General features: G+C 31.9%; 1 protein-coding gene across 1 annotated transcript in view; it reads left to right on the top strand.

The window, feature by feature from the left end:
* Window positions 1-1926: 1926 nt before the first annotated feature.
* The window catches only part of LOC124367569 (nitric oxide synthase, salivary gland-like), a 301691-nt gene continuing 285527 nt past the window's right edge, over window positions 1927-18090 (top strand). The window contains 1 exon segment of the mRNA XM_046824506.1: window positions 1927-2052. Within this exon segment, the coding sequence (XP_046680462.1) occupies window positions 1933-2052 (120 nt within the window). The 5' untranslated portion in view covers window positions 1927-1932.

The raw sequence follows: 18090 nt of genomic DNA, 5'->3' as shown, positions 1-18090 counted from the left end.
AGAAAATAAAAAATACAATATATATATATATATATATATATATATATATATATATAAATATATATACTATATATATATTATTTTATTTTGTATTTTGTATAGTACTTTCAACAATCTCCATTTTTATTAAAATTCTAAATACTATAAAATGTCTAGGATAGTAGGAGAAAATGTGGATTTTCAAGGAGATTCCAACGTTTAGACTAACCTCAGCGACGACTTTGAACATCTCATTTATTTATAGAATACTCACAAGAATATTACAACTTCATCAGTAGGAATGTCAGAACTGAAACCAAAACGTAGAACCTAGTATCTCTCTTGACCTAGACAAGGTTTGCTAACCTTAGGAAATACAATTTCCACCGTAGGAGTGCCGGAACTGAACCAAAAAGTAGAACCGAGTAATACTGTTGACCTAGACAAGGTTTGCTAACCTTAGGAAATACAATTTCCACCGTAGGAGTGCCGGAACTGAACCGAAAAGTAGAACCGAGTAATACCGTTGACCTAGACAAGGTTTTCTAACCTTAGGAAATACAATTTCCACCGTAGGAGTGCCGGAACTGAACCGAGTAGAACCGAGTATCACTCTTGACCTAGACAAGGTTTGCTAACCTTAGGAAATACAATTTCCACCGTAGGAGTGCCGGAACTGAACCGAAAAGTAGAACCGAGTAATACTGTTGACCTAGACAAGGTTTGCTAACCTTAGGAAATACAATTTCCACCGTAGGAGTGCCGGAACTGAACCGAAAAGTAGAACTGTGTATCACTCTTGATCTCCTTTAACTTAGACAGCTAAGCTTAATGAATGCTATTGCAAGGTGATTATAACTAAACCAACAAGAGAAAAGCTAGTAATGTAATTTTTTAAAATGTGTAATAATTCGATAAAAAATTCTGTGGGACTTCTATTGTATTCTGTCCTAATATAGCCTATTATTAATGGAATTGAGGTCAACACCATTACCACAAAGGATATAACCACATATAATTAAATTTTAATATTTCGTTTCATTATCACGTATGTTTGAACGCATATTGTTATACCTAAAAAGATTTACTAATTTCCACCAAACTTGATATAATAATTGGTTTATATGGCACTTGAATAGGTTCAAAATAAAAGAATAAATTAAAGCCATGTCTTTTACATGCACAAAATGTACTAAAAAGTACATCTTTTTTCGTAAATGTCAATTAAATACCATCTTAAGGGCACCATAGAGAAAATAAAAAGTAAATAACACTTGGATTCCTTGTAAAAACTAAATAAGAATTTCCCAAAACTGATATATATATATATATATATGTATATATATATTATATATATATATATATATATATGTGTATATATATGGGGTTTTCTAAATCAGGAGTGATTGTCCTGATTTCTCAGAATATCAAAACACTCAAGAATCTGGGATGTAATGGTTACTGTTTCGATGAATAACAAAGACAAGCTCAAATATAAACCAAATTGTGATCAGGAAACTCTACAGGTTGAAATGAGCTTCCGTAAGACATAAAAAGGGCTCTTCTGGCCAGTATAACTTACAAATTCTCTTATTAAAAGCTAATACTTAAAAACTTTACGAGCATGCTATTTCTCCGTATTCAAATTAATTATCAAATAATGATGATCATCCAAGATGATCTGTAACTGCACCAAACTATGAAATTGCAACACGAAACTGTCCCATCGTAACAAGAAAGGAGACTAGAGATGCATCAAACTACCGGCTCTTTCTCGTCATGAATGCCCAGTTCTCGGGGTTATTTGCGCATCGTAGTAAGGCTGGGCACTGCTCACGTTATCACTGGTCTGATAACACCCATTCATGGGTGTCGGTGGGTGGAGGGGCGCGCGCACTACACCTCTCACCGGTCGGCGCGAGCTCGCCAGTCTACCGCTCACCGCGCCGCGGCATGGCCAAACCTCAGATAGCCGAGGTGGATGTCAACCACCCCAAGAAGCCGTTACGTCTTCGCAACCTAACAGCGCGTACTGAGAGCTACGATGCGCTCCACCACAGCCAAGTCTATCAGGTACAGCGGCGCCCCTGTGGACTTTTTGGGGTTCTTTTTCGAAAATTTGATGCTTTATTTGAAAACGAAGTTTGTATTTGAATTTCAGAAAGGTAATACGGTACTACTAGAGCATATTTTCAGCTACACCCTATTGTTTTAGGACCCATAAAGTTAAACAGAATTAAATTCGAAACATTTCCGAAAGGCCTAAAATAGTTAAACTTTGAAAAACTTTAACTATGGAGGACAAGCTAAAAATGAGTTAAATCTATTGAAAAGATACATGGTGAAGTTAGGATTTCAATAACTTATCTTCTAACCACACAAAGATACAGCAGGATTTTATGTCCTTGTGTACTTTTTGACTTCTGAGTAAATTCATATAGAGTGAAATCCACGTTTTATACAATAACGTTTATTTATCTTCATGCAAATAGTTTATTTTGCTTGCGAATTTACTTATACTACGATATAAAGCTTTACATATCTCAGTAGATTTATTTTTCTAAATTATTTTGACGAAAATTGTTTGATTATATGAGATTTGCTATGAAGGAGAGTTTAAAAAATAATGTATCTTCTAGTATTATAAAAATATTGTTTTTATTCAAACTGTTCCAATAAAAATTGGGTTTTTAAAAAGAGACTAGAACTGAAATTAATGTTTCATTCTTAAGATCAACTCTTAATTTAAATGCGTCCTCATAATATTGTGATGAGAAGAAAATGGGGTACCTTCAAAAGCAGAGAGGTGTTGGTAAGTAGCATAAAATAAAGTTTCTCTTGATATTGCAAGATTAATGTTATATTGAAATTCAAACAGGTCTTATACCTTTCTAAAATAATCTAAATCAGTGTAGGAAGCTTTCGTACACTGAAAAATATATATTAATGAAGGGCGATATTTAACATAAAAAGTTAAAGACATGAAACAAAAAATATTTTAGATTGACTGGTTGCAAAAATAATAATACGTTTTATAATAAGACGATTTGCTCCTTTTCTATACATTAGTGTACTTATAAATGAGACTTGAATAAATCGTCTTTCTTAACAAGACTAAATTAAATTGACAAGTTCAAGGTCGTCGTTGAGGCCACTCTGATTCAAAGCGTTGGCAAATCATTGAAAAATCACATTTTTCACTAATATCCTGGAAGTTTTACAGATGAAAGAATTTTAATGAGTAATTTTTAAATAGTCGTATTGAAAGTAATAAGAAAAATCAATTATAATCCGGGTACAAGGAATATTCCAATTGTTTTATTTCCGAAGCTATTTTTACTTAATTGTTTAGGAATTGTACTAACTTTGGGACAGCAAATAAATACTTATTGGTATTTAATAGCTATGTACGACTAGAATTTCGCTTCTAACCAAAATGAAATTTGGTGATCGAATCTATTTGGGATATTATTTTTAAGACAAACATAAAAACATGAAGAATGAGACTTAAGATTGAGGACTTTATAAATCTAAATCTGCCATTTTACTTATTCTTTTTTCTTCATAGGTCTACTCTGAAGAGAAAAATATCTTGTTTCTCATCGATAACCACGTTATAATTCGTTATAATTTTTATACCTTAGTAGCATATTAGAACACATTTGGAAATTGTTGATGTTTAAGAAATTTGTTTCTGCAACACCAATAAAGTATAAATTATGCATACTTTCTCTCAAAACTTTTCACCTTTCAATAACACAGATTTTATGTCTATAAACGAAGCCGTAAATACAACTGGAGTAATAAATAAGCGGTGTTTAATGGTATTACATAACTCATAAAATTATAAAAAAAATTATTAATATTTTGTAATTAATTATAAACAATTAGTTTTATTGTTTTATTTCATTAAAACATATTTTAACTGCTTAATAAGAATAAAAGTAATAAAAATCATAGAATGAAATTTTTTTACATTGTACACATGGACCATTTACCACCGACCCACACTTTTGAAAGTCTAGAAGATTGTCGTAAATCTTATACCATTCATACTCCCAATATTTCAAGGGAAATAACCATAATTTTAATGGATTTCTAATTCATTAATAAAATATCAAAATAAATTTCAACTGCATACTTTTAATATATTAAAGGTATATTTGGTGTTCTTTTAATGTTTATACATTTTTATCAATATTTATATTCTTAGAGTTGTCATTACCAAAAAGCATTAATTTATTAATGCCCATTTAAAAAACAATTGGATTACAACTGGATTATAAAATAAGTTGGAATCTGAATTTCGATATTACCTCGATATATTAAAAGTTCTGCGTACCTGTTACAGAATTGTATAGCAATAAAAATATATATTTTCTATCTACCCTGTTTTAAACTTAACTATTTCCCATATACGCTTTGAGTTCTGTGAGGGATACCGTTTTCGTCTTCTTGTAAGAAATATATTAATGTACGATATTTTCTGTAAGTTTGTAATATCAAAATCCATTCCCAAATTATTTGTATACAATGTACTGGATTGGAAACAAATAATGGTGTATGAAAATGATATGGATAGTACTTACTACTGATTAGTGAACAAATATGAATAATCAGCACAAATTTATAAGTTTTTGGTCTCAAAATTGATGTAAATAGCAGGATTTGCCTGTTACGTCGAAAATCCGTAAATATTTCTGACGTCAGAGTTCGCTGGAAGAAAATCAATCTCCGGATCCCCCTCGTTTTCGAGGTGAGAATTAACAATATCTCTTCATATAGGAATTCCCTGTTCCAAAGCCCACAACAGTAGTTAATAGGGGTGTCAGTAATTTATCACTGAGACAGCCATCTTTGGCAGCATTCTTATGGAATTACTAAAATTCATTGGTCATTGATTCCGACTAACATTTTGTTGTGTAAAAATATCGATATTGTTATTTTAATTTAATACCAAATTTCAAAACAAAGTAAAGTCTTAGGTCCAAAGGAAGGAAAATAGTATTTCACGTCCATGTAGTTTGAGTTAAAGTTTTTGAGAGTGAAGAATTAGTGCTTCCGAAACCCGAAACCGTAGTTTTTATGAGATTTTTATAAAAAAAGGAACTCTGTAGGATGCAATAATTATGTTTAGCTAAAATTTGTGTAGTACGGCGTAACTTTTAAGTAAATTCAACAATGGACGATAAGGAAACAACAAATTGAGAAATGATAAACTAGGATCTTCCCTTACCAAATACATTCCCCTTTTATTTCATCTGACTTGGGGCACATACTCATTAAGTATCAAGTAGTTATTAAGCGAAATGGGTAAAAATACAAAATGTTAGTGTGCATTTTAAGGAAGTACTCATAGTTGAGATGTCGAGAGCCAAATTCCATAGTATAACGACAAGGCCTAGTTTTCCGTGTAGTAGATTACGGATTTACTCTATCTAAAGACATTGATCATCAAAAACCATTTTGTAGTAATAAAATGGTAGTATGAAATAAGTAAAAATTTTACTTTTTCTCATAAAGTGGTTTTTTAGCTGAACATACATAAAAACCGTCCTATGTGTAAATAAACATTAAACAAGCGTCAACCAAACATGAAAATACCGACTATTGGGTTGAAAATGGAGTCTTTCAGTGACTTTATTTAGTTACAGACGATCATATGTTTGTATTTGCTTTGTAATACAGTTTTGTAACGCGTCCGAAAGTGGATATTTAAAATACGGTAGATAATACTGCCACCACCGGAAAAAGAAATAAAATTTAAGCTTCAAATGTCACTGTATATTCTATTGGTCGTTTCCATTAAAAATTTACAACTATAAAAACCTTAAATGGGAGAACATTTCTGATTAAAAGATTATATTTAACAACATTGGTTAAGAAATTTAGAAATATTTTGTAACAGAGCTACAGAGAATCACATGTTATTGAGTCTGAAGCCTGGTCTAGACTGCTTTCCAGCATGCGAAGGTGCTGACTGCATTGTCAGCAGTCTTGGATGATGAAATATTTATAATACAAATAATGCATAATTTCTGTATAAATGATTATATCTATGTAAAAGTTTAATTTAATGATCAATATTATTTGAACTATAATTCAATGCTGGGTAAGTACGCGTCGTTATAATATAGTACCTTCCAGTCTACTGTAGTGAACGATATTGAATTCAAATTTGCCGAATTAGGGAAATAAAAATAAATTTATTTGTTTGCACTTTCCGACACATTGTAGACAAATAAATAAATAAACTCATTTTATAATTAATTTGAAATTAATTATAGAACTTTACCTATTGTTAGAGACTTACAATTTCCTCAACAAATACATCATTGAAATAGTGGGTTTCCCACGGTATCTGCTAAAGACTGAACTTCAAGCTAGGAAAATACAAATGATCAAAATGTAAAACTTTTGTGGAATCGGGAGATTCTTTGACAATTAAGTATCACACATGTTTCAATTCAGTTGTAAGCCAATATGGAAAAATAACCATAATATTTCTATTTTATTTGCAGTAGAGGTTTCTAATTGCGGTACATCCTCGTAAGGTTTCCTGTCATCTTGAGCGCTAACATGTCATGTAGGTGGTAATTGATTATCTTGAAGTTCCTATGACAGATGAAAACAAAGATCTAAACTAGATAAGCCAAAGCCATATGAATAAACTCGAAAGAAGGGCTGAATATTGTTGACTGAAATATTTCTTTGTATCCTTTACATTATTTAAGCATACTATTTACAGATGATTATTTGAGTGGTATTGGATAATTAATTAATAGAACCTGTAAAATATCTAGATAGATAATTTATTAGAACTTAGATAATTTTGGTGGAAAATGTAAAATTTACTATATAAACAATTAAATAATCCAATTTTATATTACACATATCTAAGTGCATCATCTACGTTCATTTACTTCATAGTTAGTGCTATAGCGTTTTTATGTACTTTATTTTGCTTTTTATAATCAAATAAACCGATGTAGCGAAGTATCGAAGAAGCCCAAGAAATTTAAGAGTTATCACACAGACAGACAGGCAGTAGGAAGGGCTGCCCTTTTTCCCATTTTTATACTAAAATTAACAAAGTTTTTATTTTGGCTAAAAGAAACCCATTTATCAGTTTCTAATCTCTAGGACCTTTTTTCTACCAAGGATTTTCGCATGGATGGGCAGACGGACTGCGCTTTTACATTTTGACCCACAAGTTAATTAAATTATTCCCTCAACCAAGAGGAACATGATGTACCAATTTTCAGATCTGTAGAAGCTTTCTATTAAGAATTGTTGCATAGACTGACTGTACAACGGACAACGACATAGCTTTAGGAATCCTCGTCGGCCTTTCATGAATAAATAACTAAATTATTCATTTGTATCTTTTAGGGTTTTATAATAAAGTATTATTATATGATAGCTGGGGTTCATTCAAGGAATGCCACTTTCGCTCTCAAGAAAGACAGCTGAAGTGAATTAAACGGTTTTGTGTCGCTTTTTTAGTAAATATACAAATGTTCAAACAATATTTGTGAATAGTGATGGAGATGAAGTCTCTTACGTAAATAACATGTAGCGAACAAACAACTCAGATCGTTTATGTTAGTGAAGAACTATGCGTTTTCAGCATGTTTATGTCATTAATCCAACAAAGTAAGTAATTAATCTATATGCTTTAAAAGTATCATTTCTAATATGGAATTAGGATTAAGAAACGGTGTTGTGCAGTAAGCCAAATTCAAAGAATAACAAAGTCAATGGTATTTTTTTATAATGCACTAAAAATACAACATGTATGACTAAGCCATACATGAATTAAGATAAAAGAAAAAAGAAACTAATAAAACACATTTAATAGACACAACATCCTTCGCAGCATATATATTTTGTAGGGGTACTGCGTTCGATATCTTATATAAGATCTTTGAGCAGCAGCTTAAAAAATAAGGGAAACTTATAAAAGACTATTGATATAAATCAATGTCAATGAAATATTTTTTTCTTCGATATTTGAACAGCTGTCAGTTATTCAATAAAAGTTTGAATTATATTTTGGTTACATAAAAGAAATCTGTAAATGTTAGGGTTTAATATTTAGTAAAATTTATAAATACTATATTTATTTGTTAAATTGGTTTGCGTTTTGAAATTACAAATCAAACTAATGTTTAAGAAAATGTAACAAAACTAGGGTGATAACAATATATTGTTGGAAATATATTTGAACAAAAACAAAATATGAGGATAAGAAGTAAAACGAAATGGAGAAACCACTGTTCAAAGGGTAAAATAAATAAATAAATAAATAAATAAATAAAAATGCCTTTATTGCAAGCGTTTCTCAGTATAACAACTGCTTTACAGAACAACTCTTGTCATATCTTACACTATTTACAATACTGGGAAATAAAATTAAAAACTAAAACCTATAGACTAAATATAACACCCAAACAAGACAAATAAATTACTGTACAATCATTTTTCTTAGTTTACTTTTAAAAACAGTAACAGAAGTCTGTTTAAGGCTCTGGGGGAGGTCATTGTACAACTTTGGGCCAAAGTAAGAAAAGCTCCTCCTCCCAAACTCATGCTTGACTCTGGGAAAGTGAAGCAAGTCACCATGGCGGACACTGCGTTGAGAGACCTCCTCCCGAAATTGGAGCTTCTCGACCAGGTACCGCGGCTCACCCAGCGCAAGCACCTTGTGGATCATGCCACATGTCAGGATCCTGCATACATTTTCCATGGGGGACAAACTGACAGCATCTCGGAAGGGAGACACATGATCAAAGCGCCTTAAATTGAAAATGAATCGAACTGCAGAGTTTTGCAGTCTTTGAATCCGATCTATGTCTCCCCTAGAGATACTGTTGCCGTATGCAGGATAGCAGTAATAAAATACAGACAGAACAAGAGAACTCATAAGCCGGAGCTTAGCGGATTCTGGCAGCAGACTTCTAAATCTGTACAGACCCCTCAGCCTACCAAGGGCACGCTGGATAGCATGAGTGACATGATCAGAAAAGGTGAGCTTACTGTCAAGCACAACTCCGAGAGTCTTGACTGACTCAGAGACAGACAGGCTCTCCCCACTGAGCCTTACTCTCACTCCTCTCTGACCAAGGGCCTGCACCAGATTGTGTGGGGCAAGATGAAGGACAATGCACTTACCTATATTGAGTTTAAGGCCATTGTTAACCGACCAAGTGTTGATGTTCACTAGGTCGGAATTTATTTTCTCAATAGCCTCATCAATGGAGCCAGGCTCGTATGACAAGCGCAACTGACAATCATCTGCGTACAGGTGAGCTGCACAGCTTTGAACACAACTTGGGAAGTCAGACGTATATAAGTTGAACAATATAGGTCCAAGACAACAATACGTTCATCGGTATAAGTAACACGATATTTTATTGTCCTAGTACACGCAATTGTAGATTCTGCAATAATTACTGTGCTGGTAAATTAACAAAGGGGAGATCATAAAACGATAAGGTGGATTAGTTTAAACGCCGTAACGCGGCGTCTGAAGTTTTATTTGTTACAGAATTAATTTTTACAAGTTTAAGTAACAATCAGTAGCTGTCTTGCTCCATTTACAGCAATGAGGTCATACGTCCTGAATATTGTATAAAAATTAATAAAATTAATACGGCGACAATAACTTATTTTAATTTGTCTTAATTGTCGTGCTAATACCCATGATTTCAATACTATTCTGGTCATTATCAGAAATATTATACCATAGTGATTTATATACTTATGTATGGTGAACAAAATGTATTTGACATTTAAAAATAAACTTTAGCAGCATAAAGTTGAAAAAGTTCTGAAACCCAGTGGTTCGGAATACACATGAACGTGAAAGATACTCTGGGTTGCTATTCACAATTAGGGTATTAGTAAATGCAATATGTAAAAAAACGTGTTTAAATGTCACATTTATTTTTTGTAAAAAATAAGCATTAAAAATAGTAACTATAATAACACTAACAGTAACTATATTAAATGGTACAAAAATCAGTTATTCATTAATATTTTATTATTTTTATTAGCCTAACTTTATATTATTATTAACATTTTATAGGAATAATAATTATTACACATTCATTACGAATTACATATTGATACAAATGGTAAGTGGTAGCCCAAGACATTTGTGCCTTAAACCTTGTGTGAGTTGGTAAACAAACGAGTAACTTGCTGACAAAATTTCGTAACGAGTAAACCCATCAGTACGTCATATGGGTGATAGTTAACGTTTACCTTTTACGACATGAGTACTAGAATTAAGAACGCTTCACTGCGCATGTATGAGTGATTGGCTTTATACAACTGCTGCTCTTTATCGTATTACACGGCTTAAGTAAAGCTTCTATAGTTCGAGAGTAGCGCGTGACTAGAACAATGAACCGATTCATGTTCTTACAACAACGAATAGTGCGTGAAGAGTTAAGTGGTATTTCGACCGGTAATGGAGTTTCCCTGTGCTTTCCTGAGGTTAGCTGAATAATGAAGTGCAGTCCTGCACAGAATTTAAAGTCCCGGGCTATGGAAATCGGGTGCGAATATTTTCATGCCAGAGTGATCCTGTTCGAGATGAAAGCACCCCGACCTGCCCTGGCGTGGCTTTAGAGAAAAGGTGATTAATGTGCACGCGTCACGCGTAATTTAGTAATGGGTGACTTTTCGAAAGAGATTTGTGACGAGGTGAAATCACCCACGTTTGTAAGGTTGGGCACAGCCAAGAAAAGTCATAAAAGTTATTTGAAATATTCATACTGCTACATGATTAGTTATTAAAGCAGGTTATCACCCAAAGACCCGGGCTCGAATCCTGGTCCAAGCATGTTGTTTTCACACTCAAAGAATAATCTGAACCTATTCTGAAATAATGTAGAAGCAGTTTAAGGCTAGAGAATGAGATAATTACACATCCATATAGAATTATAGAATTTGCTCAAGAATGTAGAATATATTCTAAACAGTCGAAAGAATCCTGTTTAGTAGCACAAGATCACTCACGTGTTTGGAGGAAATTCTCAAAAACATGTGGTACTAGCCGTAACCCACAGCTCCACAATCAAATTCCTATTCTATTAGGAGAACGACCCCTTCTTAGACGGTAAGCATTCCTGAGAAAAGTAAACGTAAATGGAAGATTATAACTTCCAAAACCACGTCTCAGTAATCGGAAATCTAATTTTAAAGTGGTGCCAAAGGGGTTTATAATTTTAAGGTTCTAGGCTTTAATATAACATCCCTGAAGATAGAAAAATATAAAAGAATAACAGCTACGCTGTTACTTACCTGATCATTTTCAGTTTGTATTGATAAATTACTTAAGTGTAGGTATAGGTGTGCGCGATAACTCTTTTGTTAAGTTGCGCCAGGTCTTCGATATTCAGCTACATCGGTTTATTTCAATATAAAATGCAAAATAAAGTACGTAAAAAACTGTAGTACTAACTACAAAGTAAATGAACGTAGGTGATGCGTATAAAGAAGTTTAATATAACATTGGATTACTTCATCGTTTATATAGTCTATTTCACATCTGCGACCAGATCGAAAAAAGGCCCATATATTTAACAGGATGCAAAATAATATTTCAGTCCACAATATTCAGCCCTCCTTCCTAGTTTATTTAACTGGCTTTGGCTTATCTAGTTTAGATCTTGGGTTTCAACTGTCATTGGAACTTCAAGATAATCAATTACCAGCAACTTGACATGTTAGCGCTCAAGACGACAGGAAACCTCACGAGGATGTACCGCGATTAGGATGTACCTCTACTGCAAATAAAATTTGTGTATATATAATGGTTATTTTATTTCGTTTTAACTTACAACTAGATTTAGGTATAGGTATGACTTTAAACATGTTGTCGAAGAATCTCTCATTACCACAGGCATTTTAAATTTAGATAACTTGTATTTACCGAACTTGAGGTCCATTCTTGGCTTAAAACCGTGGGAAACTCCCTGTACATTTGTTTAAGACATTTTTTCTTCAGAAAGTAGTAAATATTTTAAAGGTTTAACTGAAGGAAATGACTTTTTTGTTAATTATTATTCAAGAAAGTAACACAAATTCAATAATTTATTGTTTACAGAAGAAACGAAGGTTTTACCCTTAGTTGCTTCGTATACACACTATAGCAAATTCTCATCATCATCCTTATCTGACGATTTTGGTGCTGATTACATCACGCCATTTAATTTTGATTTAACGTCTAAAACTGGTTGTGAAACTATAAACATTTTTTTCCTGTTTTCCTGTCTTCAGAAAGAGATTAGAGCTGTGATTAAAACCCTTTTTATAGTGAAGAAATTTATTCCTGTGTAAAAATGATTGCACCACCACTGGCCATGTTGTGAGGAAAACGTTTCTTACCGAGTAAGTATTAAGTAATAAGAGTGTAAATGTAAAATGTTTGGTAATTTGGAAGAGTAGTTATTGGGATTTTAATTCATTTAAATATTGTTAATTTATTTATATAAAATGTATGTTAATTTATTATAAGCTATGTCAAAATTATTTTACGAAAATATATTTTATTAGAAATCTAATAAATGACACTTACACTGATTACTTTGGATATGGGTGAAACCCTTTATCCACAAATTCACAACTTTCATACAAAATCACTTTAGGTATTATATTGGATTGTGAATCAACTATTATTCGATTAAAAAATCTCCATTTATAAACAACGAGTTACGCGGTGTTGTATAATTGATTGTAAGTGATGGACGCCACTGATTGTGAACTAAACGGTTTTGAGGAGTGAAATGTTTGGTTTGTAAATATTCATTTATTTTTCATCGCATTAGTCCCAATTTTCCTTCCACCCAAACAACACTTCGTTATTTAATATATTTAATATTCGTATTTGAGTTGCCTTTACCATACTGAAGTACACCATTTTGACCTTTCAGAATATACATGGAGTTTGATGAAGTATTACGAAATGGAATAGGAGATAAAAGGATCAAAAAGGAAAGGATAGAGATAGTTTAACATTTAGAGGATTTGGTTCCTTACACATATAATTCTAAAGTTAACCAAGTATAGTTCCTTTTTAATTATTAATTAGTAGGTGATACGCATAAAGACATATAAAAAATGTGAAAATAGTGTTCACGTATTCTTTACTTAACTTTATCTTTTACGAGTTACACAATTTGTTCGTTTTCACCCTTTCTAGATTCGCAGTTTTTGCCTCTCCCGCCGTTTGATGTTGACGAAATCGGGATTTAGTCTGTATGTAAGTACTGTATCCGTCCAACTACGTGGCCTAGAGAGTTTAAATTTGGTGTGAAATTTTATCTCTAAATCAGAATTATGGATGATAATCATCCATCTATTGGGAAACCCGATTTCTGTTTGTCAATGAAGTGGGTCGGATGTTCAAATAAAAAAAAACCTTTGGAAAATTTGTTTAAAAATGCAGTTGGAATCCTGTATTTTTAGAATAAACTATATTAGTAATTTAGTTTTACGAAATCTTCTTTTTTCGGCTGAACCATAAGACCCACTTAGCGTAGTTACAAAATAACTGACCAAAGTAACTAAAGGCATACAATTCCTCGCAATGCTATCATACGAGGTGTATATATTAGGTACCTTAGATTTTTACAATGAAACTAAAAACACACCTTTATATAAGACCAAACAGCGGACTATTATTTCAAAATCTGGGATAGAATCTTGTATTTTAAATAGATCTGTATTGCTTGTAAATTGTAAAATTAACAAATTCTATCACTTTACAACGACTTATTGGACACTACACACTAACATGTCATGAACTACTTCTGTTAAATATTAATCCGGTTTGCAATAGTCAATACATTTCGTGAAGCACATAATGAGTGAGCTTACGATTAACAGTTAAATTATCTGAAATATTTCAAAAGTTTGATGGAATAGCCTAATTAGATATACAAATTTGTATCAGATGCAGGAGATCGCACAAGAGTTCAAGCACTTTTGGGTACCAAACTGCTTTGCTTACAATAATAAAAATGCCCACATTTTCTGAAGAACACTTTGTAGGGTCTACATATAAACTTACTGCAGTAGCCTATATGTTGCTGTCACACTCTCTACATAAAGAGCCGCAGTAAGAGTGTCATTTGAAACTTTTCCAGTGCAAAAATATTCTGATTTACAAATTTATCATGTGATATACATACATTATTCTAAAAAATAATAATACAATTTATGAGTTGCTTTTCCAATTTCCAACTAATAATTATTTATTTGATAATAGAATACTCTTTATATCATAATATTTATTTCTTATTTAATATAACTTAATGACAATAAATACATTGCATAAAACTTATTCCAAAAAATAGTTCCCGATTTCATAATGTTTCAAGTTAGGGTAAAAAAGAATAATTGAACAGAAAAATATGTATATACATATTTTGAATGATTGAAAAATGTTAAACAATATTTAATTTGAAACAAAACAATAAGATATTATTACACATTTAACCATTAAAAATTAAATACAAAAATACTAAAAAATAATATTAATATTATCTTACTCAATATTTTTGGACTTGGAAATACACCAAGGAGACATTTATAGGTTCTGCCAAGTTTAATGCAATCAAACTTTGTGAAAGCCACTTCTACTTAGATCCAATTATAATTTAAATCCAACCTATCTCCGGGATTCCAAATCGTTTAAGTATGGGTTGTGATTACACTAACCTTACGTTGAGTGCGACCTACTAAAAATATGGTGAAGTATGTATGTGAAATATGAACGATTAATTATTATAACGAACAGTTATTATAAAATTAATAACGCATTACTGTGCAAATAGTTACGGATCACTCGAAAACACCCTGCAACTAATAACTAGTTCTAATACTTAAATTATTTTAATAACACAATCAAGCTGTGAATACAAAATTTAAGGCAGTAATAAGGATTAGCTAAGTTACACGGATCATTAACTAAACCTAAATTCACATAAAAGTAAGTAACTAAGAACGCAATGAATAATAAATGTTAAAAACTCAAAGTTATTAGATGGGTTTTTAGTTAGATTTAATAATGAAATTCACATATTGCAATCGCTCTCTTAATTAGCACTTTCCAAAACATAATTGAAAATTACCCCCGGAGCCCTAAACCACCCCTTGTTAAGAATCTTAATATACATATGATATATATGAGTGAAACAATGACCCCTATTTTGAGATCTTTGTGATTATAGTTAAATTTTGTTTATTAAAAATTAGATTTTTCTTATAATATATTTAGTTTAAATGTATATAGCTGTTTGGTTTCCAGTAGCTACCTTTGTAGTTAAGAGGTATTCTAATTGACTAATCATGTCAACTATTAATGCTGGCTGGATAAATCAGAGACAGCACAAACTAAGGTATCTCTGAATTATTTTTGAACATTTTCGTCGCCGACCTTTTTCGTACCGAGTCTCTACAGGCAGATGTGGTCTCCAAATGCCAGGAATCAACTCTGTGACAATGTCAGATTACAAACGCAGTACTATGGAAGGTGAAATTAGCTACACGCCTTATCTGAATTGCAAGGTTCCATGTATTCTCTATAAAAAATGTAAGAGAAGTATGAAAGAACATAGAAGCAATACCAGTGAGTAGGGTAACAAAAAATCTTAATGACGCAAACTAATTGGGATTTACATTCTTGGAGCTGTTTTCTTATTGGAAATTATATATTAATTTAAAAAAAACTCTCCAATAATATAATATACAGGGTGTCCAAAAAGTCCTGGGTCGATTAAATATTTTTCAAAATATTAAAAATAGAGCTAAAAAACCTGACACAAAGTTACTGGACATAAAAATCTATTTTATCACATATTCAGTGATCCGGTACTTCCTCAGGGGGGCGGCCCGCTAGGAGTCAGAAGAAAATCTTAAATGTAAGCATAGGTTGATATGCATATCATATAAAAGGTCTTTATTAGTAGAGTACAGAGCCGCAAACCCGACCTCAAACGGATAACCGAGTCAAAAATGACAGCCATTCAAAGATGGCTAGAGTTTGCAACTTAGGTTAATGTAAAAAATACACTGATGAGCTTTTTGATTTTAACTTTACTAACCCAAAACGGTGTACAATTAATTGTTGTTGTAATTTGCAATGAAACTTATTATTCTACAATAAAGTACTCTGTACTCTACTAATAAAGACCTTTTATTTGATATGCATATCAACCTATGCTTACATTTAAGATTTTCTTCTGACTCCTAGCGGGCCGCCCACCTGAGGTAGTATCGGATCACTGAATATGTGATAAAATAGATTTTTATGTACAGTAACTTTGTTTAAGGTTTTGTAGCTCTATTTTTAATATTTTGAAAAATATTTAACCGACCCGGGACTTTTTGGACACCCTGTATAATAATAATAATATATTACTGGAGAGTTTGTTTAAATTAATAACTGGGAATTGCTCAGAATTTATAAATCCCTTGAATAATTGCGTTAGCCCTTCAATGAACCCTTAAACATGTTATCTGAATCTGAAAAATAACTCGGTTAGTATGCAATACTGTCCTAAATAAAAGTTGCGCATATCTAATCTTGTGATTAAAAATGAAAGACTGGAATATACTTTTCCTTTTCAAGATCATCAATGGATTCATTGAGTGTCCTGAGTTTCTTCGCGAAGTAGACCTGAGTGTTCCTAGAAGCACCAGATCTTCTGAACTGTTTGGAAGGTTAAATTATTCCTGTATGGTTTTTTTATAAATGTTGTGTATTTCTTATGGATTATCAATTATGAATATATATAGTTTCCTCATACTTTTACTGTGTAAGCGAGTTGTGTTATTGTTGTTACCTTGTGTTTTATTGTTTCTTATCCAATTTATTGTTTTTCATAAATGAAAAGTGGCCTTGACCGCTGGAAGAGAAAAGTAAATAAATGCGAATTTCGAGAAGTAGGTGGACTCTGGGTCGTGCATCACATTAATGCAGTCGCACAAGCTACATCTATTCTTATTCAAGCAAACCATGCAAATGTAATATAAACCATTTTATCATATTTTCGTAGAATTTTAAAATTAGCTACTCATCTTTGATATATTAAATTCTAAAAGAGTGAATTACATCACAATCAGCAACTTCTGTTAAATCTCCAATTACGGTATCGATCCTGCGTTGTTACCTGTTCTGTAAATTCACTGATCAAGTTTTGTTCAAGTACTCCACGCTTTGTTGATTGGTCTCGACCTTTGGGAACTTTAATCCACTAAAGATTCTCGAGTGACAGACTGCTAAAGGTACGACCTGTTTCACTCCGCTACCTCCCGAGGTAACATCACACTATTACGACAGCACTCTTACATTATTACCTGCTTACATGAAAACTATTCTGTTCATCAACTTATTACATTATTTCATTGTACACTAAAAATGACGGAAATAACTGTTCATTAATTACACGAATTTCAAATTGTGCATTCAAATATTAAATCTGTCATAAATATTCATAAGTGATACGAATAATGGTTCTGATGATATGGAGCAGTGATAATATTATCAGTTGATGATTCTATTAGCAGTTACTCGTAGCTTTGCACGCGATTTCGTATCGAATAATATGTATATCATAGGCGCATATTTTTAAAATTACATGAATTTGGAAAGTAAAACAGGTTTTATGAGTATTATTGTAATACACTAATTTCTCTGCAGAAATGTGTAATATTTAAATGAAGAGAACCAAGGAATTAATTAAAACTTTAACTATTTTAGGCCAGGATGGAATATTCCATAGTAATTATAGCAAGATCACTTTTAATGTAATGTGATGAAGGTCTATAATATATTTAATCGGAAATATACACCTTTACGGTGTGCATTAATTCTTTATATCTTCGTTGCTAAGACATTCTAAAGGTGACTTTGATCTGTATTAAAACGCTGTATGTGGACTTTTCCTTTTATATTTGTATATAAAAACCAATGTAATATTTTTTGATTAATTGTATGTAAATGATATGCAGTTATTTTACATGCTTATAATTCAAATTCTAATAATAATATATCTCGGCTACTCATAGCTATTAACTTAATTAATCAAATAAGAT

This window comes from Homalodisca vitripennis, chromosome 8 (genome assembly GCF_021130785.1).
Source record: "Homalodisca vitripennis isolate AUS2020 chromosome 8, UT_GWSS_2.1, whole genome shotgun sequence".
NCBI classification, from domain to species: Eukaryota; Metazoa; Arthropoda; class Insecta; order Hemiptera; family Cicadellidae; genus Homalodisca; species Homalodisca vitripennis.
This window is presented reverse-complemented; position numbering and strand designations above follow the sequence as displayed.